The sequence below is a fragment of the Sciurus vulgaris genome (genome assembly GCF_902686455.1).
Source record: "Sciurus vulgaris genome assembly, chromosome: 6".
Classification (NCBI taxonomy): Eukaryota; Metazoa; Chordata; class Mammalia; order Rodentia; family Sciuridae; genus Sciurus; species Sciurus vulgaris.
The window spans coordinates 92,173,521-92,198,046 of NC_136466.1; the positions used below are offsets into that span (position 1 = coordinate 92,173,521).

At 36.6% G+C, this 24,526-nt stretch overlaps 1 protein-coding gene across 4 annotated transcripts in view; it reads left to right on the top strand.

The window, feature by feature from the left end:
• Positions 1-24,526, top strand: part of KIAA0825 — a 399,846-nt gene that overhangs the window by 147,782 nt on the left and 227,538 nt on the right. For 3 of the 4 annotated variants that reach the window (XM_079146011.1, XM_079146010.1, XM_079146012.1), the window contains one exon: positions 6,765-6,904. The exons of the other annotated variant lie outside the window; for it this stretch is intronic. In XM_079146011.1, coding sequence (XP_079002137.1) covers positions 6,765-6,904 — 140 coding nt within the window. The remainder of the gene's footprint in view (positions 1-6,764; positions 6,905-24,526) is intronic. 4 annotated transcript variants of the gene reach the window in all.

A 24,526-nucleotide genomic window follows, 5' to 3' on the forward strand; every position in this document is an offset into this window, starting at 1 on the left:
GGTATCTACTGCCTTAGTGACTCAGTGCTAGATCAGGACATTGTAGAGAGCCCAAACTGATAGCTGAAATGTTTTATTATTTTTAAAATTAAAATTAGATGATGTATATATTTTTAGAAATGGAATATGCTAACTAGTGTAACATTGAAATATGACTCTATGAATTTTAAATACTATCTTTGGGGAAGTTTTAGAAAATGGGATCATCCCAAGGAAAAAGATTGGTTTTCTAAAATCAGGAAATCAGCACAAGTCCTCTTGGGTTGAACACCTACCTTCTACATTGTACACCACATAATATAGATATAGCCAACCTTGAAAAAATGAAAATGTTGACTACATTAGTGGACAAAGCTATATTAAGAAGCAAGGCAAATTATATATTATATGTGTGTATGATATATATATATATACACACACCTATATATACAATATATATACACATATATATATACATATATATATATATCCCCTACCTAATTTCTACCTATAATAATTAAAGATTATAGAGATTAAAATATATGCAAATATTTTCAATACTGAAACTACATATCATTTTCACACTTGTGGTTAAAGTGATGAAGAAAATATTTTGAGTTTTTTCCCTCAACTTTTCTATCAGGTACTAAAATTATCTTCTTAGAAAAAGGATGACAAATTACTTATTTCTTTTCTTAGAATGATTTTTGAAGGATAAGTTATGGGAAATCAAGAGAGTGCTGTAATATGAAGAGTTCTCTGCTTTTGTTTTTCTCTGTTAAAGCCTTCACCCTCAGTTTCTCTTTAGTTATGCCTTTACCTTTGTCCTCTGACTCATGCAATTTATAGTCTCTAAAATAAATTTGGCCTAGTAATCCATGCCAGGAATCATCTGGTTGAAATCAGTCCCTAGATACCTTGAATAACATGGGTCCAATTTGGGAATCAGCTCTGGAATCATAAACTTGATTTTGGTCAAAACCACAGTATCTTGAATCAGGAAGTTCAAAAGAGACAAACATCCCCAGAAAATGCAACTTACTCACCAAATAATTCATCAGGTTGAATAGGGAAAAAACTCGAGTAATGGAATGAGCATGGGTTTTGAAGTCAGAGAGATCTGAGTTCAAAGTCCAGCAGCTACATTTATTAGCTAAGTGGCCATGCACTAATATCTTAATATTCATGAAACAAGGATTAAGTGAGATGAACACTAAGTACTTTTGTGCATCTCCCAGTTTGAATTTTCTTGAGATACAGACCCTGAGACAAAGATTCAAGTGAACATAGTTTATTTTCCAAGTGACAACATTTCAAGGGAGATGAGTAAGTGAAGAAAAGAAAGATTTGTGTAATCAAACCAACTATCAAAGGAGTGACTAGAACTTGAAGCTTCTGGGGAATTCCAAGGATCAGTATGAAATATGCAGTTCAGAGTTATCTACCAAAGGAACAAGGATACTGAGGTATTTATGTACCAACTCACATTGGTCATTGATTGAGAACTGCTCCAGGGGTTTTAATTCCTTAACACTAACAGCCTCTCTTGCTGGAAAGTAAATAAATATAAACTCAAAGCATCCTTGCTCCTTTGTTCAGGCCAGTGTGAACTGAGAGGTGAGAGCAGGAGGATGTGGGGTCATGGACATCTGCTGTGTTCCACCCTTGCACTACTGAAATCTACTCCTTCCTCATGTTAAGTTCTCTGAGGCCTATTATTGATTCTTCAAGGTGATGGTTGGTCACAATTTCTTTTCTTTCTTTCTTTCTTTTCTTTTTTTTTTTTTTTAAGAAAAGTTTAATTAGTAAAGAGTTGGTGGGACAAGGTAGAGTACTCCCTGTGGCAGTTGTTTTGGAGTCTGGAATAATACTCATCATTACTCATCATATTCTTCTACAAGTATCCCATCTTCCCTTCACCATTGACCATCACGTCTGCTGACTTATGTTGCTTGCCTAGTGCAATCACTATGATCTTCATTCTCCAGGGGGTGAGCTCCTTAGTTTCTATTCTTTATCAGATGGTAGTTACTGCTTTCTCCTGCAAATGGTCATTAACAGACCTGAGAGCATCAAGAGATGCCCTAAGGAATCCCTTGAGTTACAGATACTTCTCCCTGCTCATCTCATCGTATGCAGCAGCAACCCTAACTCTTAATGATAACTGGGTTTAATCACCCTTGCCAGTGCAGTAACTCCTTTCTTTGCCTGATAAACTTCTGACATGGGGAGCCAAAGATAACCTAATGGCAACTATGATTTTTAGGTTTAGTGAAATTCTAAATGGTCTCCTGTTAGAGGTGCATATACCCCACCCCACCATGGAAACCAGAGCCTCCACTTGCACAGAGCTTCTGGGGATTATGGGAATAAAAAGAACAAACTTAAAGAGGATCATCAGGAGCTTTAGTAAAAGGGGTCCCTACCACTTTTATACCTTGGTTTCTAGACATATGTAGTTTGTCTACTGAAGCCAACAATTTGGCTTTTAGTTACAACTAAATATCAAATCTTGAAGGATAATGCTTCAACACCATTGGACATTATCCCTAAGCTGTGCTTTTAGAAGTCTATTCCAGTGTTCTACTAGTCTTGCAACTTCTTCGTGATACATATATGGTAGGATAAATGAATCCCAAGGTCATATAGCCTAAGCAGTAAGACTGCTCATACAATAGTTCAAACCTATGTCAGAGCCTTCTCTTGGGCTGGGTTTTAAGACTCGAGCTAAAGGTTAGAACAGTATATGCTAATATTGATGAGATTTTTAAAATTTTTTTCTATTTCAGTGTAAACACCAAAAAATTTTTTACAAATTATAAACAAACTACTTGATTAATTCTTATAAATTCACCTGAATAATATTTTTTGATGATTCTCTAAAAATAATTTGTTAGTTTCATAAACTAATGATGGTTGAACTCCATTACTATATGGATTTGAAAAACTTTTAGGCCAATCCATGCCCTAGAGCAATTATTAGAGTATAATCTTAACCCATTAAGCCCAAGTTTTCAATTCTGTGAATATTTTAATGACATCAACACAGGTACATTAAAATAGGTTGGAAATAATGATCTACAGTTTATTATATAATTTACTATCATTAAAGATGGTAGAGTGAAACAGACATTATTACCTCATGTACATATATGACTGCATGACCTATGTCATCCTTCAATATGTACAATCAGAAAAATTAGAAATTATACTTCATTTATGTATGATTTATCAAAATGCATAAATGCATTCTACTGTTATGTGTAACTAATTAGAACAAATAAATTAAAAAATAAAAATAATGTTAATGATACAATTAATAATGTTAATATTATCACAATCATTCATCTATTACTTTCCTCAAAACATAAATATTTATTTCAAAGTTAATATAAGTGGTATATTTATTGCTCAATTTAAGTTTTTTAGGTCTTCCATAAATAGGATGATGGGACATAATGGGTTAATTCAACCCAGAAATCAATTCATTTTGCCTTTCAATATGAGATGTATGAGCTCTGTAGGACTTACACATTTTCGTTCTCTTCTTTGTATCATAGTGGAATTCAACATGTACATATTTGATACATACATATATACATATATATAAAATTTCTCTTTCTGTCATTTTTTAAGGCTAATTTCACTTTCACAGATCCACCATCTCAAAGAATGAGGGAACATATGCTTCTCCATATGCCCAACACAGACTCCTCAATGCATTTTATTACTCAGAGCTTGGTGATTGAGGAATGTTTGTACTATTTTATTTTTCCTCATAGTGAGTCATTCTACTGTACATTTCAAAATTGTGATAAGTTGAAAGATCCAAGAACTGAGGTATGTTTCAACAAACAGCTTTCCATCTGGTAAATGAGAGATTTTATTTATAACCAGGTATGCAGTTAACAGTAGAATGAAATGACATTCAAATTACTTTGTTTTGTTACATGACTGAAGGGCTGAGTGAAAACATTAACCACCTCCAGTCTCTTCTCCACATTGCAACCAGATCAGGAAATTCCTCTGCCTTAAACTCTTCAGTAGATTCAAACTCCCCACCTTGGGGTCATGAGGACCCCCATGATTCAGTTTCTGCCTCTTTCTTCAAACTGTTTCTCTAAGATCCCCCTCTCTATACTCCAGCCAAACTGGGTTTTTCAGTTGTATTCTTAAGTCAGTTCTCAATGTGAGCATAACATATTGATAGGAAATGTTTAAAAACCAAGTTGATTTTAATACATAACTTACTAGATTTTAATACATAACTTACTACTATCTGTTTTTCCTCCACTGTACCTCAAAGGAGCTTCCCTAAGTCAGCATTTGTGGTTTATGATGGAAGTAAGGATGAGTATCATTTCTCTTGGTGCACCACATTTTGGAACTTCTGTGAACACCAGAACTCTCTGGGACAGTTAATCAGGACTGCTGGGATGCACAGAACTGGTGGACTTGATTCCTCCAATCTGAGGGTTAAATAACTCCCCTCTTCTCTACCACCAGCCAGGGCAGGTCTTTCCCTAGCTAACACAGCCCACCAAGTGCCTGAGCAGTTACCCTGCTTCCAGTTATGTTATCAGAGCTTCATATAGGAAGTCTGAGTTGGTCCAAATGTTAAACATTGGCTGAAGAAATTTGTGGTTCATAAGGTTATGAAATGTTCCAAATGCTAAGTCAAGCAAAGGGAGACATACTTTCAAATATCTTCATTTTATATCCTCAAATCCTCTTGATTTTGTTGAATTCAGACTTTTAGCAAAGCATTGTTTTTTTAACTGTACCTATCCATTTAGGAGCAGACAAGTCAATCCACTAACATTTATAGAGAGTTTAAATATGCTGAATTTTTGAGCTTTAGGGTGTATAAAATGAGTATCTTCAGGAGAATTGAATCTGGGTAGTGAGATAAAGCTTTAAAGAAATAATCAATTGCTAAAATGTGTATGCTCATCATTAAGTGCTTTCATTCAGAGTAAAACCACTGTGAAGAGAAAATTTAGTCATGACTTCTCAGGAAAAAAGTGAGAAGTTTTTGGTTGTTGCAAATTAAAGATTAGGTAAGATTAATATAAAAGTTCAGGGTCATAGAGAATTCATTGGATGAGTGGTGCCTTAGCTCAGGCCATTATAAAAACATACCATATTCCAATGACTTAAGCAAAAGACATTTATTTCTCACTGTTCTGGAGGCTGGAAGTCCAGCATTAGGGTATCAGCATGGTCAGATTCTGGTGAGGACTTTTTTTCAGGTTGTCAGCAGCCAACATTTTGTATCTTCACTATAGAAAAGGGCAAGCTAGCTCTCTGGCCTCTCCTATAAGGGTATTAAACTCATTCATGATGATTCCACCCTCATGACCCAATTATCTCCCAAGGATCCCATCTCCAGATATCATCTCATTGGGGATGGGGTTTTGATCAATGAATTTGGGGCAACATAAACATTCAGTTCATTGCAAGTAGCATCCAAGGCTGACCTGTATGGGCACAAAGACACTGCTAACTGGTTCTATTTCTACTACCTGTGTTCCCAAATGTACTGTCTACTACAGTGGTTCCTAAACCTTAGCATGCATCTACTTCTATTGGAGAGAACTTGTTAAAACAGACTTCTTGGACCTACCTCCCAAATTTCTGATGGAATAAGGCTTGATAATTTACATTTTAAACAAGTTCTCAGGTGATGTTAATGCTTCTGGTCTGGGGCCCAAACTTTGAAAAACAGAAGTCTTTGACTGGGTTGATAACTGGATGACTCACCACTCAGTATACTTCTTCCCCTAATGTTAATACCACATATTTTTCTCTCTCAGTAATACCCTTTCAGTTTGAGGCATCCAGTCCTCTCATTCATGCTTCTGCATTCTTCCAACACATTTTTCCTTCCTAATGCCACACTGTTCCCATAATCCATGTAGTCCAGCTAGAGTGGCTGACTATTGCCTGCTTTTGTGGTGGTGGTTGTTGCAAGTTAATTTCCCATGTTGTGACCTTCAGACAATCTAAATTTTGAGATATTTGAAAAGAAAAAGTGAATAGTATTGTCAGTTTCTAATTCTTACTTTACTTACTGATCTCCTGCCCATACATTGATCACTGAAAGTGGGGAGAAAGGCAATCTGTTTTCAATTTTCTATTTAATGCTGATGATAATTTTGCAAATAGATTATTTACCTTGGAGTTTTTTCTCTTTGATGAAATTATTACCCAAGTAGATAGTAATGTGACTGTTAGTAGCAGTTCTGCTAATTGCATGTTGATTTAAGGTTTTACGTATTAAATAATTAGATTATGGTTGACACTTGATGGAAGTTTTGATTCCTTTAGTTTCATCAGTCATCATATTACATAGTAAATCACAATGTAGCAAAAACCCATTGGAACTTCTTTCCATTTCCATGAATAACAAAAGGAGTTAATAGCACATAGTAGGCATTCATTATGTTTTTGTTGAATGAACAAATTAATACATTCAGAATAAGTGCATAAATTATTTCTCCATGAAACAAAAATAGATGTAGTTCTGTGAAATGTAGGCATGGTTATTTTGTATCAGTTTGAAATTTGGCAGGCTACCAAATGTTAATTTGCTTTTAGCTAGTTGAGATTAAATGTAATTCCTTCCCTGAGCAACCCCAAAGTAAGTAAGCATGAAAGCATTTTCAGACTAATCTGGGAGGAATTGACATTTAAAGGAGTTAGCCTTATATCTGTACTTTAAGGCTATTAATTTCATAGATAAATTAACTTCATTACTCCATCTTTATCTTGCATTTTGAAAGGACCCCATCAGCTGGAGGACTGAAAGCGGAGGGTCAATTGAAACTGCTCTTATCCCAGCCAGGTTGTAACTGGAACCTGCTTCTGGAAACCCTACTGAGTAATGACGGTCTTTTACCAAGAATCTTGTTGCAGAGCTCAAGTGAGTATTTGTGGTTACAAGAATGTCCTCAAAAACCCAATCATTGCTTGAATGAAACGTTTTTTGCCTACTGAAATACTGGCCGAAGAATATAAACCAACTGCATGTATCAGTTGTTTGTGGGATTAGCAGCAGGCGAAATATTGAATTGCTTTACCAACCTATGTAAGAATTATTTTTTTTCAGGGACTTTGATTGAGGGGAAACAATATTTTTATATGACACTGTTCTATCACAACTACCATTATATGGAAGTGTATCAATAATCGGGGATTGAGATGTTTAGGGAAATTAAAAGAACACAGTTACATTTCCAAAGCACATGCCTGAATTAGATAATAATTAAAGACATGAAGAGGGATTGCATTCGAGCAATATTAGAAATTTTAGTGTATCTTCAGGAGTGCTTATACAATTTATGAATAAGCAAGCTAATGACTTGCAGCCATATCCATTGGCACATGGAGAAATATAATTTCTTCAATGGAAATTGACAATAGAAGACTATACTTAACTAGGTTTCTTTTTTCCCTAAAGATGCTATTTTAGAAAATGGCAGGTAATGTTATGGCAATACAATATTATATCCCATTGTGCTCCCCTCCATATATGAAGTCTTCTAACCATGTTCACATACCCCTATGTATTTCTCCTATTCTACACCACATGTCAATCCAGAGTAGTTTTATCAATCATTAGTTTCACTACAGGTTTCCTGAATCAAAACCTTTTTTTCTCTAGTTCCCCATCACCTGAGGGACTGAATCCATTGAAATATGACCCCAGACTAGTTTCATCAGCCTTTCTTCCAGTTTTCCCTCACACATTAACCACCCGCCCAACCCTTTTCTAGTCATTGTTGTTGAAGCCCTATGCATGTGCTTCCTCCACACCTGTGCTCACCTGTTTATCCCACTTAAAATCTGCTCCTCAGACAACTTGGCCTCCACCAGTCTTCAAGGGCCAGTTTGTGCTCCACGTCTCTGAATATTCTACCTCATGCTGATTTCTTGCTCCCCTGAACTTCAGTTTCCCCAACCTTGTCTACTTTATCTGTCCTTAGCATTCTCTGCCTTCTATTGCTGTGTTTGAAAGAGGCAAACATCCCCAGGCCCTACCATCCTATTGGTATGAAAATGAGCTTCACAGCAATCCCCTGTCCAAATTGCTACATTCATTTCTGGTAATTTTTGGTTTCTCATATCAGCTTAGGACCAGTTCCCCATATTCTTCTCTCTCATCCACCCTCACATTTAGTTTCTCAAAAGTCAGTTGGGAGACACACTTCTTGTGAGAATACTGCTTCTTCCCTAGTGCTCTCAAAACCGTAAAACCACCTCCCAAACTCATTCTATGAAACCAATATTACCCTGATACCCAAGCCAGACAGAGATAAATCGAGGAAAGAAAATTTCAGACCGATATCATTAATGAACATTGACGCAAAAATTCTCAATAAAATTTTAGCAAATCGCATACAAAAATATATTAAAAAGATAGTGCACCACGATCAAGTGGGTTTTATCCCAGGGATGCAAGGTTGGTTCAACATCCGGAAATCAATAAATGTAATTCACCATATCAATAGACTTAAAGTCAAGAACCACATGATTATTTCAATAGATGCAGAAAAAGCATTTGATAAAATACAACACCCCTTCATGCTCAAAACACTAGAAAAAATAGGGATAGTGGGAACATTCCTTAACATTGTAAAGGCCATCTATGCTAAGCCCATGGCTAATATCATTCTAAACGGTGAAAAACTGAAAGCATTCCCCCTTAAAACTGGAACAAGACAGGGATGCCCTCTTTCACCACTCCTATTCAATATCGTTCTTGAGACTCTAGCCAGAGCAATTAGACAGACCAAGGAAATTAAAGGAATACGAATAGGAAAAGAAGAACTCAAACTATCCCTATTTGCAGATGATATGATTATATACTTAGAGGAACCAGGAAATTCCACCAGAAAACTGTTAGAACTCATAAGTGAATTCAGTAAAGTGGCAGGTTACAAGATCAATGCTCATAAATCCAATGCATTTTTATACATAAGTGAGGAATCCTCAGAAAGAGAAATTATGAAAACTACCCCATTCACCATAGCATCGAAAAAAATAAAATACTTGGGAATCAATCTCACAAAAGAGGTAAAAGACCTCTACAATGAGAACTACAGAACACTAAAGAAAGAAATCGAAGAAAACCTTAGAAGATGGAAAGATCTCCCATGTTCTTGGATAGGCCGAATTAATATTGTCAAAATGGCCATACTACCAAAAGTGCTATACAGATTCAATGCAATCCCAATTAAAATCCCAATGACGTACCTTACAGAAATAGAGCAAGCAATCATGAAATTCATCTGGAAGAATAAGAAACCCAGAATAGCTAAAGCAATCCTTCGCAGGAAAAATGAAGCAGGGGGTATCACAATACCCGAACTTCAACTTTATTACAAAGCAATAGTAACAAAGACGGCATGGTACTGGTACCAAAATAGACAGGTAGATCAATGGTACAGAATAGAGGACACGGACACAAACCCAAATAAATACAACTTTCTAATACTAGACAAAGGCGCCAAAAATATGCAATGGAGAAAAGATAGCCTCTTCAACAAATGGTGCTGGGAGAATTGGAAATCCATATGCAACAGAATGAAACTAAACCCATATCTCTCACCCTGCACAAAACTAAACTCAAAATGGATTAAGGACCTTGGAATCAGACCAGAGACTCTGCAGATTATAGAAGAAAAAGTAGGTCCCGATCAGACTTCCTCAACAGGACTCCCATAGCACAAGAAATAAAAGCAAGAATCAATAACTGGGATAGATTCAAACTAAAAAGCTTTCTCTCAGCAAAGGAAACTATCAGTAATGTGAAGAAAGAGCCTACAGAGTGGGAGAATATCTTTGCCAATCATACTTCAGATAGAGCACTAATCTCCAGAATCTATAAAGAACTCAAAAAACTCTACACCAAGAATACAAATAATCCAATCGACAAATGGGCTAAGGAAATGAACAGACACTTCACAGAAGAAGATGTACAAGCAATCAATAAACATATGAAAAAATGTTCAACATCTCTAGTAATAAGAGAAATGCAAATCAAAACCACCCTAAGATTCCATCTCACCCCAATTAGAATGGCAATTATCAAAAATACAAGCAACAGGTGTTGGCGAGGATGTGGGGAGAAAGGTACACTCATACATTGCTGGTGGGGCTGCAAATTAGTGCAACCACTCTGGAAAGCAGTGTGGAGATTCCTTAGAAAACTTGGAATGGACCCTCCATTTGACCCAGCTATCCCACTCCTTGGCCTATACCCAAAGGACTTAAAATCAGCATACTACAGAGATACAGCCACATCAATGTTCATAGCTGCTCAATTCACAATAGCCAGACTATGGAACCAACCTAGATGCCCTTCAATTGACGAGTGGATAAAGAAACTGTGGTATATATACACAATGGAATATTACTCAGCCATAAAGAATGACAAAATTATGGCATTTGCAGGCAAATGGATGAAATTGGAGAATATCATGCTAAGTGAGATAAGCCAATCTCAAAAAGACAAGGGACAAATGATATCGCTAATAAGTGGAAGATGACACATAATGGGGGGGAGGGAAGGGTTAGTGTTAGGGTTAGAGTTAGGGTTAGGGAGGGGGGCAAGTATGGAGGAAGAAAGTACTGTATAGAGGGTAAAGAGGGGTGGGAGGGGTGGGGGGAAGAGGAAAAAAAATAACAATGAATCAAACAACATTACTGTATGTGGATTTATGATTACACAAATGGTATGCCTTTGTGCCATGTACAAACAGAGAGGCAACATGTATCCCATTTGTTTACAATAAAAAAAAAAAAAAAAAAAAAACCGTAAAACCATATGGTACCATATTTCACCAGAACTCCCCAGGCCTCACTGTGCTGAAGCAGAGGTGCAGAGGTTACTTCTCTCCCAAACCCTGAATTTGACTTTTTCTTTTAGCCCTCAAGCAATATTGTTTGGGCTTTAAATCTTAAAAATATTAAAATATTTTAAAAAATTAAAAAGTGAAAGTTTCACCTGAAAGTACTTTCCTTAGCTTCAAGCTGCAACTCTAATCTCCTAAGGGGAAACTGGCACTCGGAAAACTTCTTCCTCAAATAACCAGCATTTTATGTCCATATTAGGTGTTAGGCAGTGTGCTGGGCACTTTACATTTGTGATCTCATTTGTTCTTAAAAGTTTATAAAGTTTATACTCTTTTTATCTTCATGTTAAAAATAATGTTGAGGTTTCAGCTGAGTGCAGAGGCTTAATCCCAGTGACTCTGGATGCTGAGGTAGGAGGCTTGCAAGTTCAAAGCCAGCCTCAGCAAACTTAGCCAGGCACTAAGCAACTTAGTAAGACCCTATATCAAAATAAAATATAAAGGGGGCTGGGGATGTGGCTCAGTGGTTAAGTGCTTCTGATTTCAATTCCTAGTACAAAAAAATAAGAAGAAGAAGAAGAAAGAACATTGGAGATTAGGTTAAATAAAATTGGTCCTGTGTATCTGCAGATTCCACATCCATGGATTCAATCAACCACAAAGTACTCAGAAAAACCCAAAAACTTATGTGTACTGAACATGTAAAGACTTTTTTTTTTTCTTGTTCCTTAAACAATATAGACTAACAAATATTTATATAGCATTTACATTGTATTAGGCATTATAAGCAATCTAGAGATGATTTAAAGTATATGGGAGGATGTGCATTAGTTATATGCAAATACTGCACTGTTTTACATAAGGAACTGGAGCATCTGCAGATTTTATCCTCTGAACTTTCAGGCTGCATGACATGGATAGTATCTGACATGACTGAGACAGTTACTCTGATAAAATCATTGAAATTCACAGGCATAGTCCCATAAGAGAAAGGGTCTCCTCTTGATAGAGTTATATAGAACAGACTGGAAAATCAATTGAGATCAAACCTTTTCACTGTATCAATACAACCACTCAGTATATGATGAAAAATTATCTTATAAATATTTAACTATGTTTTCTTACAAATGAATTCCATATTTACTCATCAAATATATGACATCTGCCTCCTGGTGTGTATAACATAATGTAGTTTTGAACAGACTTGTAGTTATTGAAGGTACCATATTGTACACCTTCAGTGTGCTTCTTATGGACTACAATTTACTTAATCTGCTCCAATACCCATCACTGTTTACAAAGGTTATTAGGTTTCATGGCTACTCCTGACATTGTCCTCTATTGAATTTCACTAGCTACTTCAAATACCATGAAGATGAAGTGACAAAATTTACTAATCAATTGATTGACCAACATATTAAGTTCCAGTAGAATTCCTGTCACTTTAAGTTAGAAACAAAATACTCATGGAATCTTATTAACTATAATAAGATAGAGATTATTATGTACACAAAAATTAATTTCTAGTATTTTTGCAGAAATTTTCATTTGATGAAAAGTCTCAGTATTTCAGAACTATGGTAATTTAGAAGTTTAATCATTTTAAGGGAAGCAAAATTTTGTAGTAAAATACTCCAAATTAAGTATTTTAAGCAACATAATCATCAGTTTTTTATGAGGGAGTTTTCCTTACAAATAATGCCTTTTTGGTCTAACTGACAAAATTTAGCTTTGCATTAAATTGCCTCAGGAATTAAGAGTACAGAGATAGTAAGTACATGTTTTCATTATGTATATTTTAAAGCAATTCCCTTTGTTCAATAGGCAATTATTGAATCCCATTAGCTATAGATTTTTCTTCATAAATAACCATATAATGTAAAAATTAAAACTATTTTTTGCATAGTGAGAGTTATGTTGTTGGCTTTTGGTTTTGTTCTGTGAAGATGATTTATCAGAATTTCTATTTGTTTTATTAAAAATCACCAGAATACATAGGGAAATGACCACCCTCCCTGAGGATCAGAAAATAGCAAAATTAAATATATAAATGGTATAATTTCAATTTATAATATATTCATCATAGACTACAAGTTTCAAAGAAGTAGAATCATGTTTTTGATGTGGGTACTAATTCCTTTTGTACAAAAGTAGGTAGCATTTTGAGGGAATGATTACATTGTTAAAACTTGATAAAAATGAACCAATTTCAATGGAGTTGTTTATAATAACATTCTTTTGTTTCAGTTCAGATAGCATGAGACAGTGATGTTTGTTGGTTTTATATTAGTCCATCTTGAATCCAAGTGGGGAAAACTCTCAAATACAAATGTTTATAGAGGATTTTTAAATTGTAAGGCATTGTTTTGGATTAATGACTAAAAACTCTGGGTTGCCAGTTGTGATGGCAAATGCTCAGGAAGATAAAGCAGGAGGATCACAAATTTGAGACCAGCCTTAGCAACTTAGTGAGAGCCCGTCTCAAAATAAAAACTGCTGGGATGTTCAGTGGGGATGTAGTTCAGTGATCCTGGGTACTAGAGGTGTGCGGGGAACTCAGGGCAACAATTTTGTTAATTACCTTGCTGAGGCCAAATGACCTTATAGGTTTCTTACATGTGGCATTAAAGGAATTACTATATGCAATTTCCCAATTTTCATCAGGTGACCTTTTCTGATAGTGATATTTGATGAAGTGTGAATAACATGCTTTCTTTTGCCTATGGCCCCAAGAATGATTCACAAGAAAACTTCTTGGCTTCAGTTGATATTCAGGTGTAATACAGCAACGATAAACTAGCAGACACATAGTATTTAACATTGCAGAGATTGTTTTTAAAAGCTTTAAATGTGTTCACTCACTGAATCTTCTTAATAGCTCTGGGTGGTAAGTACATTTATCTCCATCTAACAGGTGATGAAACTGAGACATGGAGAAATCCAACTCTCAAACCTAGTAAATGGCAAAGCAGGATTGACTCCAACCAGAAGACTTCCCAAATCTGTTTCCACTCTATACCACATGGTATCCAAACAGAATATTTTTTTTAATTATTTTTTTATTTTTACAGATTGCATTTTTTAAAAAAATTTATTTATTTATTTTTATTAAAAATCATAAATTTACATAGGGCAATGTTGTTTGATTCATTCTGTTATTTTTTCCCTCCCTCCCATCCCTCCCACCCCTCTTTTCCCTCTATACAGTCCCTCCTTCCTCCATTCTTACCACCCTTCTTATCCCTAACCCTAAACCTAACCCTAACCCTAACGCTAACCCCTCCTACCCCCCATTATATGTCCTCATCCGCTTATCAGTGAGATCATTCGTCCTTTAGTTTTTTGAGATTGGCTTATCTCACTTAGCATGATATTCTCCAATTTCATCCATTTGCCTGCAAATGCAGTAATTTTATCATTCTTCATGGCAGAGTAATATTCCATTGTATATATATATGCCACAGTTTCTTTATCCATTCATCAACTGAAGGGCATCGAGGTTGGTTCCACAATCTGGCTATGGTGAATTGAGCAGCTATGAATATTGATGTGGCTGTATCTCCGTAGTATGCTGATTTTAAGTCCTTTGGGTATAGGCCAAGGAGTGGGATAGCTGGGTCAAAAGGTGGATCCATTCCAAGCTTTCTGAGGAATCTCCATACTGCTTTCCAGAGTGGCTGCACTAATTTGCAACCTCACCAGCAATGTATGAGTGTACCTTTTTCCCCACATCCTCACCAATACCTATTGTTACTTGTGTTCTTGATAATCGCCATTCTGATTGGGGTGAGATGAAATCTTAGGGTAGTTTTGATTTGCATTTCTCTTATTACTAGAGATGTTGAACATTTTTTCATATATCTGTTGATTGCTTGTACATCTTCTTCTGTGAAGTGTCTGTTCATTTCCTTAGCCCATTTGTTGATTGGATTATTTGTATTCTTGGTGTAGAGTTTTTTGAGTTCTTTATAGATTCTGGAGATTAGTGCTCTATCTGAAGTATGAGTGGCAAAGATATTCTCCCACTCTGTAGGCTCTCTCTTCACATTACTGATAGTTTCCTTTGCTGAGAGAAAGCTTTTTAGTTTGAATCTATCCCAGTGGTTGATTCTAGCTTTTATTTCTTGTGCTATGGGAGTCCTGTTAAGGAAGTCTGATCCTAAGCCAACAGTTTGAAGAGTTGGACCTATTTTTTGTTCTATAACATGCAGGGTCTGTGGTCTGATTCTGAGGTCCTTGATCCATTTTGAGTTGAGTTTTGTGCAGGGTGAGAGATAGGGGTTTAATTTCATTCTGTTGTATATGGTTTTCCAGTTTTCCCAGCACCATTTGTTGAAGAGGCTATCTTTTTTCCGTTGCATATTTTTGGCACCTTTGTCTAGTATGAGAAAATTGTATTTATTTGGGTTTGTGTCCATATCCTCTATTCTGTACCATTGATCTACCTGTCTATTTTGGTACCAATACCATGCCGTTTTTGTTACTATTGTATTCCATAAAATAGAAGAGGAGGGAACCCTCCCACACTCATTCTATGAAGCCGAAATCACCCTGATACCTAAACCAGACAGAGACACATTGAGGAAAGAAAATTTCAGACCAATATCCTTAATGAACATTGATGCAAAAATTCTCAACAAAATTTTAGCAAATCGCATACAAAAATATATTAAAAAGATAGTGCACCACGATCAAGTGGGTTTTATCCCATGGATGCAAGGTTGGTTCAACATCTGAAAATCAATAAATGTCATTCACCGTGTCAACAGACTAAAAGTTAAGAATCACATGATTATTTTGATAGATGCAGAAAAAGCATTTGATAAAATACAGCATCCCTTCATGCTCAAAACACTAGAAAAAATCGGGGTAGTGGGAACATTCCTTAACATTGTAAAGGCCATCTATGCTAAGCCCATGGCCAATATCATTCTAAATGGTGAAAAACTGAAAGCATTCCCCCTAAAAACTGATACAGATTGCATTTTGATTCATTGTACACAAATGGGGCACATCTTTTAATTTCTATGGTTGTGCACAATATACATTCATACCATTGTGTAATCATACCTGTACATAGGGTAATGATGCCTGTCTCATTCCACCATTTTTCAAAACCCCATCCCTCTCTTTTCAGAATATTTACCAAATATCAGTATTGCACAATCCATGGGAGCAATCAGGAACTTCAACAATGGATAATTTTTTTTAACAATGGATAATTTTGATAGTGCATTTTGCATTTCTCAACCTGTCACAAAGTGCCTAAAGAGAATCAAGAAACAGATACAAAGAAATAGCTAAAGGGCTATTACCGTTACCAAGCAACAGTGGACTTAAAATGACTGAACCAATCAAATTCTCTTATAGTCATTTTTCCTGATCTATTAGTCAATTTGAGACATATTATGGGAGAAGCTTGGTGTTTTGTTGTAATGGTGGTTGTGGTGTATGTATGTGTATACCATTTTGTAGGCATGACCAAAGTGTCATTTTATGACTGCCTTGAAGGTGGTGAACTGAAGTGAGAATAACTCCTATGTGGTATTCTTAGCTTACCTAACACTGATACTATGTCATGGCTACTTTAACCAGTAACAGCATCTGTACTACAGGACTCTGCTTTGTTCACTATTTTCTTCTTCATTAGATTGTGTTGGGGGCTGTGCCATGTGGGCTGTGCTGGGATGGAGCCTGGCGGCCAGCCGGAGATTGCTTTGATCACATGGGCAGTGAGGAGGTTAATTAACATAAGCACACTCAGGTGATTTATCATTGGCCGTATTCAATTAAGTCCATGCACACAACGTGCACAGGTCCCGAGTGCTCCTGCTCCTGCCTGCTCGTTTTGACCTTTGTGGTGATAGGGCAGCTGGCTCCTCGCCTGATCTCAACTGGTGTGGCCCCGCCCTCCGCCTCCTGGAGGGAATATAAGCGGGCAGTAGGTAGAAGGAAAAAAGCAGCAGTAAGCAGAAGCAGCAGTAAGAAGAAGCAGCTAGGAGAAGCAGCTAGCAGAGAGAAGCAGGCAGCGGCAGAAGGCAGATCGTAGAGCGGAGAACTGAGAACACACCTCTAGGTCGTAGATCTCAGATAGATAGCACCTAGTTCATAGGATGCGGGAAGCAACTCTAAGAAGAAATCGATCTCTGATAAGCGTAGAAGCCTCTCTTTCTCTAAAAACTTCCTGATAAGCAAAGTCTCTCTTTCTATAAGCAAAGCCTATCTTTCTCTTAAAGTTTCTCTTCCTATAAGCAAAGCCGATCTTTCTCTCAAAGTCTCTCTTCCTCTATAAATTAGTGAATATAGGAAAAGTAGTTTATTCCCAGTCCGCCTCCGATAAATACCCGTGTAATTGTTGCTGGGGGCGGAGACAAGATTGTTTCCTTGTTTTTACTAGAAATAATAAAATCATATTTGTGTGTTTTTACATATACCTTTTCAACCAAAGATTCTGCTCAAGAATGATGATGAACTAGTCCAGAAACATCAGTGGGCTCCATAGAATTATTGCAGACCCAGAAACAACTAGTGGTGGTGCTGCTGGGGGTGGTAGTGGGACAGGATTATATTAAACAAGACTTCTTATAAAGTGCAGTCCCACATTACCTGGGGATCTGGTTAAAACTGCAGATTCTGATTTAGTAGGTTGTGAGTATGTCTTGTGGTTATGCATTTTCAACAAGCTCCCAGGTGATGCTGTTCCTGTTGCTGCTGATCCTTGGACTTTTGAGTAGCAAGGATGTCAGACAAGGTATCTGTTGCTCTAGAAGCAAAGAGTGTGATTGTGATTTGTTCTTGTAAATAATAAGGCATGGTTTGCTTAAGAATATTTATAAACTATTTTATTCAAAAGTTTACAGCAGCAGACAGTAAGCATGGTCTTATTCAAATACAGATCTGATTATATTACTCCCCTGCTAAAAATCATTAGTGGCTACCCATTACTTATAGAATAAGTAGCCTTATCCTTGAGGCACCTACAAAGCCCTGCAAGCTCCAGTTGTGGCCAACATATCCAGCTCATCTCATTCATTCTCCCCAGTTTAACATACTCCAACACAGGGCCATGCTTATTCTGGTCTAGGTTTGTGCAAGATAGATTTGCCTACTTGTAATAGCAATCTTCCTACAGAAGTGTCCCGAAGAAAGAGAAAATTGCTGCAATTTTTCCTTTGTTCCATTTTCCAAGTTCTCTTCTTGCTGCAGAGTCTTTGAAAACCTTTTTTCTATTTAGAACCTTCCTCCTCTCCATTTGCCTGACAACTCTAAATCACCTTATCCTCTTTCCATCCTCCTATCCTTCCCTTCCTTCTGCCTCTCAGCTCATACTTCCTTGGAAGTCATCCCTGATTGTCTTGACTGATGAAGACTCATTGTACTTCTTATTGTCACAATTTTAAGTGAAAGGTTAATTGACATATTGTGTGTTTAATTTCTGTCTCAGCCACAGTGAATTCCAGAAAAGTGGGGACAGCTTACCATTGAATCCTGTATGCCTGGCTTGGTTCATAGTACTTTGGACTGATATCTAGCACATAGAACTTACCTTAAAAGTATTTGTTGAATGAGTGAAGGCCAATTAAATCTCCATAACAATTCTGTTTCATTCATTAGCTTTGTGATCTCTCTAAACTTCAGTTTCCTCATTTATAAATGGGTCATTAATATTGATGTTATCTATTTGTTTTGTGATTTAAAAGGGAAACTAAACATAAAGCACCTAGAACATTGCTTGGCACTTGATACTTAATTTGTGTTAGATTCTTTCCACTCATTAATGCTGAATGCCTGAGGAAATATGCCTGATTCTGCTCCTCTGCCGCCTCCTCCTTTTTCTCTTTTTCTGATTATCCTGTCCTATCTATGCAATGAATTGTCTCTTCTGCCTCTCAGTAACTCTCCCCTTCCACCCAAGCATGAATTTATGTTCCTAGGAAATGAAGTTTCCCCTTTCGGACATCTTCGTACCTGGAAAGGTGTTGCCCTAACATCTGCCATGCATGTAAAGATGAGAACTGGGTCAGATAAATATTCTCAAGTTCTATACATTTAGTAGTCTTGAGAACCTTCGCATATAGCTTGAGAGAGCAGTATGAATTTTGCTGTGATGTTTTGCCTACACAGAATCACTTCTCATCTGGCTTGGCAGTGGCTGAAATACTTTGTCTCTTTATAGTACTTAGAAAATGTCCAACTTAACCATAAGAACATGTGTCTTCGTTAGTAGTTAATGTACATCTAGTATTAGTAGTAAAATGATTGGACATTATATTATAAGTGATACTATTATCATGAATTGTTGCATTTTTCCCCAAGCAACTCAAAGTGATTTAACACATTATTTCATTTATGACCCTTGGATTATTAGGATCATTTTACAAATGAGAAAACTAAGATACAGAGAATTTGAGTAAATTGCTACTTGATGTTTTAAGTGGTTCTTGTTAGAAGAGTCATTATTTTCTGAAAGTATTGTTTTTAAATGAATTCAAAAATGAAAACATGAGACTTTGTGGAGGCGATTCTTTTAGAAATAAGAAATAATATTCTTCCGAGTCAATTTCTGAAAATGGTTTCTCGATTTTATAACTAAGTTCTCCATTTAACTAATATTTAGTGGGCATCAAATAAAAAACCAAGAGGGTTTAAAGTTAACTTAAGACTCCATTTGCAAACATTAGAGCCATGATTTCTACATTTGATTTTATAGAATATTAGTCCCATGAGATACAATGCTAGAAAAGAGTTTCAGGGTCAAAAACCTTCAGAAACACTATATATTAAGCTCCTTTTTTTGGAGAGTTACAGGACTCATGAATAATTAAATATTACAAAATATGTAGATAATACAAACTAGTTTTAAACATGTGGAATTACCTGTATGTCTTGTACAGATTACCAGTTTTAAGGAAACTGGATAAATGTAGATGTTCTGAGACGGATTTGCTGAGGGTGAGGACGGATGATGCCTACCCTTACCCAGCGCACTTACCCAGGCATCGGAGATCGAACTCTGAAGGCACGGATCTAATTTTATTTAGGGTTGCACAGGACATATACAGACACATCATCCAATCAGGTTAACATGCTTGTTAAAGTATAACAGAGTCAGCCTATAGGTGAACTATACGTCGAGGGTCCAGGTAGTGTAAACAAACCATGTATGCCTAAGCAATTCTGCCCAGCAACAGGTCTGAGACAAAGGACTGGGGGAATGGCAAGCTCCAGCACTTGGCATGAGGCAAGGCAGCGCAGGCGAGCTCACATCACAGCTTTCTGTGATGCATGTCAGAACGAGGCCTCCCCTCAGCTCAAACTCAGACTCAACAACTGCAAAGACCTTCATTCCATGGCAAGTCTTTACCATTACCTCAGTTTCTCTGTTCAGACTGGCTTACTTAGATCATGGTGTCAGTGACTGCTGTCAGGTAAGCTTGAGGAATGTTCCCCAGATAAATTGCCCAGTTAAAAATATCTTATCAATCTGTGGCTATTTCCTTAATAAATACTTTTTGACCTTATAAATTGTTAGCCTGTTTGTTTCATTTTCTTCGTTTGTTAAAAAATAAAGGGAGATAACACATATCTCATGTAGGATCACAATAAATGAGAATATATATACTTAGCACAATACTTAGTATAATATTTGCACCATTGTGAATATTCAGTAGGGACTGTGGGTATTCAAAAGGAGTAGAAATCTGATATTTAGTGTTCAGAGAAGAAGGAACAGGAGGAGGAAAAGGGGAGGAGGAGGAGGAAGAAGAGGATGAAAGGAAGAAGTTTTAAGCAAATTCGTATTTAAGCATTTGGGGCAAGAAAATGATCTGAGTGAAGAACTTGGGAGATAAGAATGAATGAAAAGAATGACTCTTTCTTCTTCATATGTTTGAGACCCATTTCATGAAACCTTCTTTTTTCTTTATTTTTATATTTATTGTTGTTATTTGTATATGTGTGGTGCTGGGGATTGGACCCAAGATCACCCACCTGACAAGTAAGCACTCTACCACTGAGTTATATCCCCTGCCCCAGAGACCTCCTTTTTAAATTTTCAAATTTTGTCAATACAAGACTAGTCTGAAAGGGAAAATATCTAGTAATCATTACATTAACAATTGAAAGTTTTACATGTCAGGTCTTTATTCTCATTGTTAACCTTTTATACCACAACTAATTTTGAGATTAGATTTCAATTTTATTTTTGTTAATTTTCATTTCAAATTAGGTTATGATATACAAATTTAATGTTTTCCTTGAAAATATTTTTATGTGATACTCTACCTCCTTTACCTAAAGTTAATTTATTGGCCTGGTGTTTTTGGTTTCGAGTTCTTGTTTTATATGCTACATTTTCTATTCTTGCACTTCCTAATGCCTTTGTTGAATGTAAGTCTTTAAGCCTCTTTAGTTTAGGGATGCTGTTAATGTCTGGTTAATTCAGCATGCCAAGCTCATGGCATACTCTGTCACACTATTGCTGCAAAACTCATCTTAGTGACTCAGCAGGAGCTTGTCATTAGCAACATTCTTATAGAAAGTAGAATTTAAAGTCTTGGAAAGCAAAGCATTACTGTGCCATGTAGGTGTAACTCTTTGTTAGCAATAAATACAGTCTCCAGGTTAAGTTCCTTGTTTGATACCACCTTCTTTTGAAGTACTAACAAATTCAAATTGCAAAAGGAGTTTAAAGGTCAGTGAAAGCAGCCCTTCAGTGTTATTGAAGAGATGATCTATTTTTAAATCACATGTTTGTTTTTATAATGTGTAAACCATTGATAAAGGAGCAGGCATATGAAATTAGCAGCTATTATGACTGGTAAAACCTGGGCCAGGGAATATGGCTTTGAATATGTGGCTTGTTGATAATACTCTCCAGAATTAAGTTGATACCCATCCCTCTGATCTCCATAGTTCCCAACTTACCATTCCCCCAACCACCAGGTCTTCATGGTGAAAACCCCAGGACTTCCTGGTCTTGGCAAACCCTGACTCAGCAGAGGGGAAATGAGACCAGAATGCAAACCCCTGCAGTCAAGACCCCAAAAAGAGGAAAGATAGCTAGACTTAGCCAACCATGCCCAGAACTTTTCCCCAAACTCACCACTCGGACAAGTCACTCCTCCTTCTTCAGTGCAAGGTGGGGTGGGGGGTGGGTGAGGAGTGGGCGGGGCCAGCAGTGTGACTGTAGTACTCAGTGAGTACAGCCCAAGTCAGAAGTGGATCAATGGGACAATAGGTCTTGGGCAAAATTATTGATTGAAAGAGGCAAAGTGGATGACATTTGTTGGAATGATGAGTACTTTAGGTAGATTTAGAGCTAAATATCTCTTTCACTACTGAAGAGCTCATCAGGAAGATTTTGTATCAGAAAAAAAACAATGTCCGGCCCAGAAGGCAGAGGGAAAGAAAAAAGAAAAAGCTAGACCTACATTTGAAGCAGGAAGAAAGGGACTAATGGAAAGAAAAGGTAACATCTTTCCTCATCCATCCTAAAGTTCATGACTCTGGCACCTAAAATAACTGGCATATTGACAAAGCTAAATAATTTATTTAATGTTAATTTTATAATACATGTGAATCTTCAGAAGTAAAGACCCAAAGAGTTAGGAAAAGCTATATATTTTTGTGCTTAGTTTCGATGAAGAGTCAACTGTTGTGCATAAGTATGATTAGACAAAGGAGGTATGAGCTAATGGCAGTAGGCTAGCAGGAACTTAGCAAGGCCTGTGTGTTCAGTTTATTCTCTGTGTCTCCCTGTCTTCACAGATAAGGACATTCCTCCTGGTGTATGGAGGGTAGCTCTGGAATGAGGGTCTTATTACATACTTTGGAGGAAAAAGAGAATTCTTATACAGCCTATTTCTGCCAAGGTGCAGTCCTTTGGGTTGATATGTCCTGAATCTTGAGGACCACCATAAAAAGCAGGATAAAATAAGACTGTGACTAAGTCTCCTTGAATATAATAGGATATATCAAAATGAAAGAGCACAAAAATATTCCAACAGTGTAAGACATTCAAAGGTAAGGAAAAATCATGTTTATGGATGAGCACCTGGCAAAAGTCTTGGTTTTCACCAGTTTTCAGTGACATAGACTTGAAGAAAGCATGTTGAACCTACTGAGGGTCACTTCCCCCACCCTGGCCTTATTAGATGATGAGTGGGGCTCAAAGTAGAATTCCTTTGGGATAGTGGGGCTAAGAGTAGACAGTAGGCCAGGATGTGAAAGTCATACCGTTATGGTGAACTTTAAGAGGTTACCAGAGGACGTGTACTTTGGGTTGTGTCTTCATTAAAACAAAAAGTTAGAAAACCTAAACTATATTAGTAGCATTAGAAACAGAAAAAGGACACTATGGGAGGAAAAGTGAACATATGTTTCATTATGAAGAAACGGATGAGACCAGGGACATATTTATTTTATTTTATCTAACCATCCAGAGAAGAATTAATTCCTGCTAAGGTATTAAACTCGGAGATGAGTAGGAGATGGCCATGTCCTAGGCAGAATTAGGGAACACAGCAAGAATAAGAGAGCAAGATCAGAACCAGAGATGGATGATTTGCATAAAAAGGATCTTTGAGGTCAAAGGATAATAGGAACCCAGGTATAAAGCAATAAGGCTGAAGAAGGCATGGCCAACGTTGCTGGGGGGCCCTAGGGGCAGGCACTCCTGCCCCACCCCTCTTCAATTTTTTTTACTTGATTCTTTTTAGTTATACATGACAGTGTATAATTATACATGACAGTTGATATAATTATACAAGCATGGACTATATCTTATTTTAATTAGGACCCCATTCTTATGGATGTGCATAATGGTAGAATTCACTATGGTATATTTATATAAATACATAGGAAAATTATTTTGGATTCATACCACTGTCTTTCCTTTTCCAATTCTCCCTCCTTTCCCTTCATTCCCTTTTGTGTAATCTACTGAATATCTATTCTTACCCTTTCCTCCTTATCTTGGGTTAGTTTCCACATATCAGCAAAAATATTTGACCTTTGTTTTTTGGAACTGACTCATTTCACTTAGCATTATAGGCTCCATGTCCTTTCATTTACTTGCAAATGTCATGAAGTCATTATTCTTTACTGCTGAGTAATATTCCATTGTACATATATACATTTCTTTATCCATCCATCTGTTGAAGGACACCTAGGTTCGTTCATAGCTTAGCTATTGTGAATTGTGCTGCTTTAAACATGATGTGGCTGTGTCACTGTAGTATGCTGATTTAAAATTCTTTGGATATATACTGAGGAGTGGGATAGCTGGGTCAAATGGTGGTTCCATTCTTAGTTTTTTGAGGAATCTCCATACTGCTTTCCCGAGTGGTTGCACCAATTTGCAGTCCCACTAGCAATTTATGAGTGTACCTTTTCCCCACATCCTCACTAACATTTATTATTACTTGTACTCTTGATAATTACCATTCTGATTGGAGCAAGATGAAATCTCAGTGTAGTTTTAATTTGCATTTCTCTAATTGCTTAAGAGTTGAACATTTTTAATATATTTGTTGACCATTCACATTTCTTCTGTTAAGTATCTGTTCAGTTCCTTTGTCCGTTTATTGATTGGATTATTTGGGGATTTTTGGTGCTAAGTTTTTTAGTCTTTATATAATTTATATATAAATTAACGCTCTATCTGAGGTGCAGGTGTCAAAGATTTT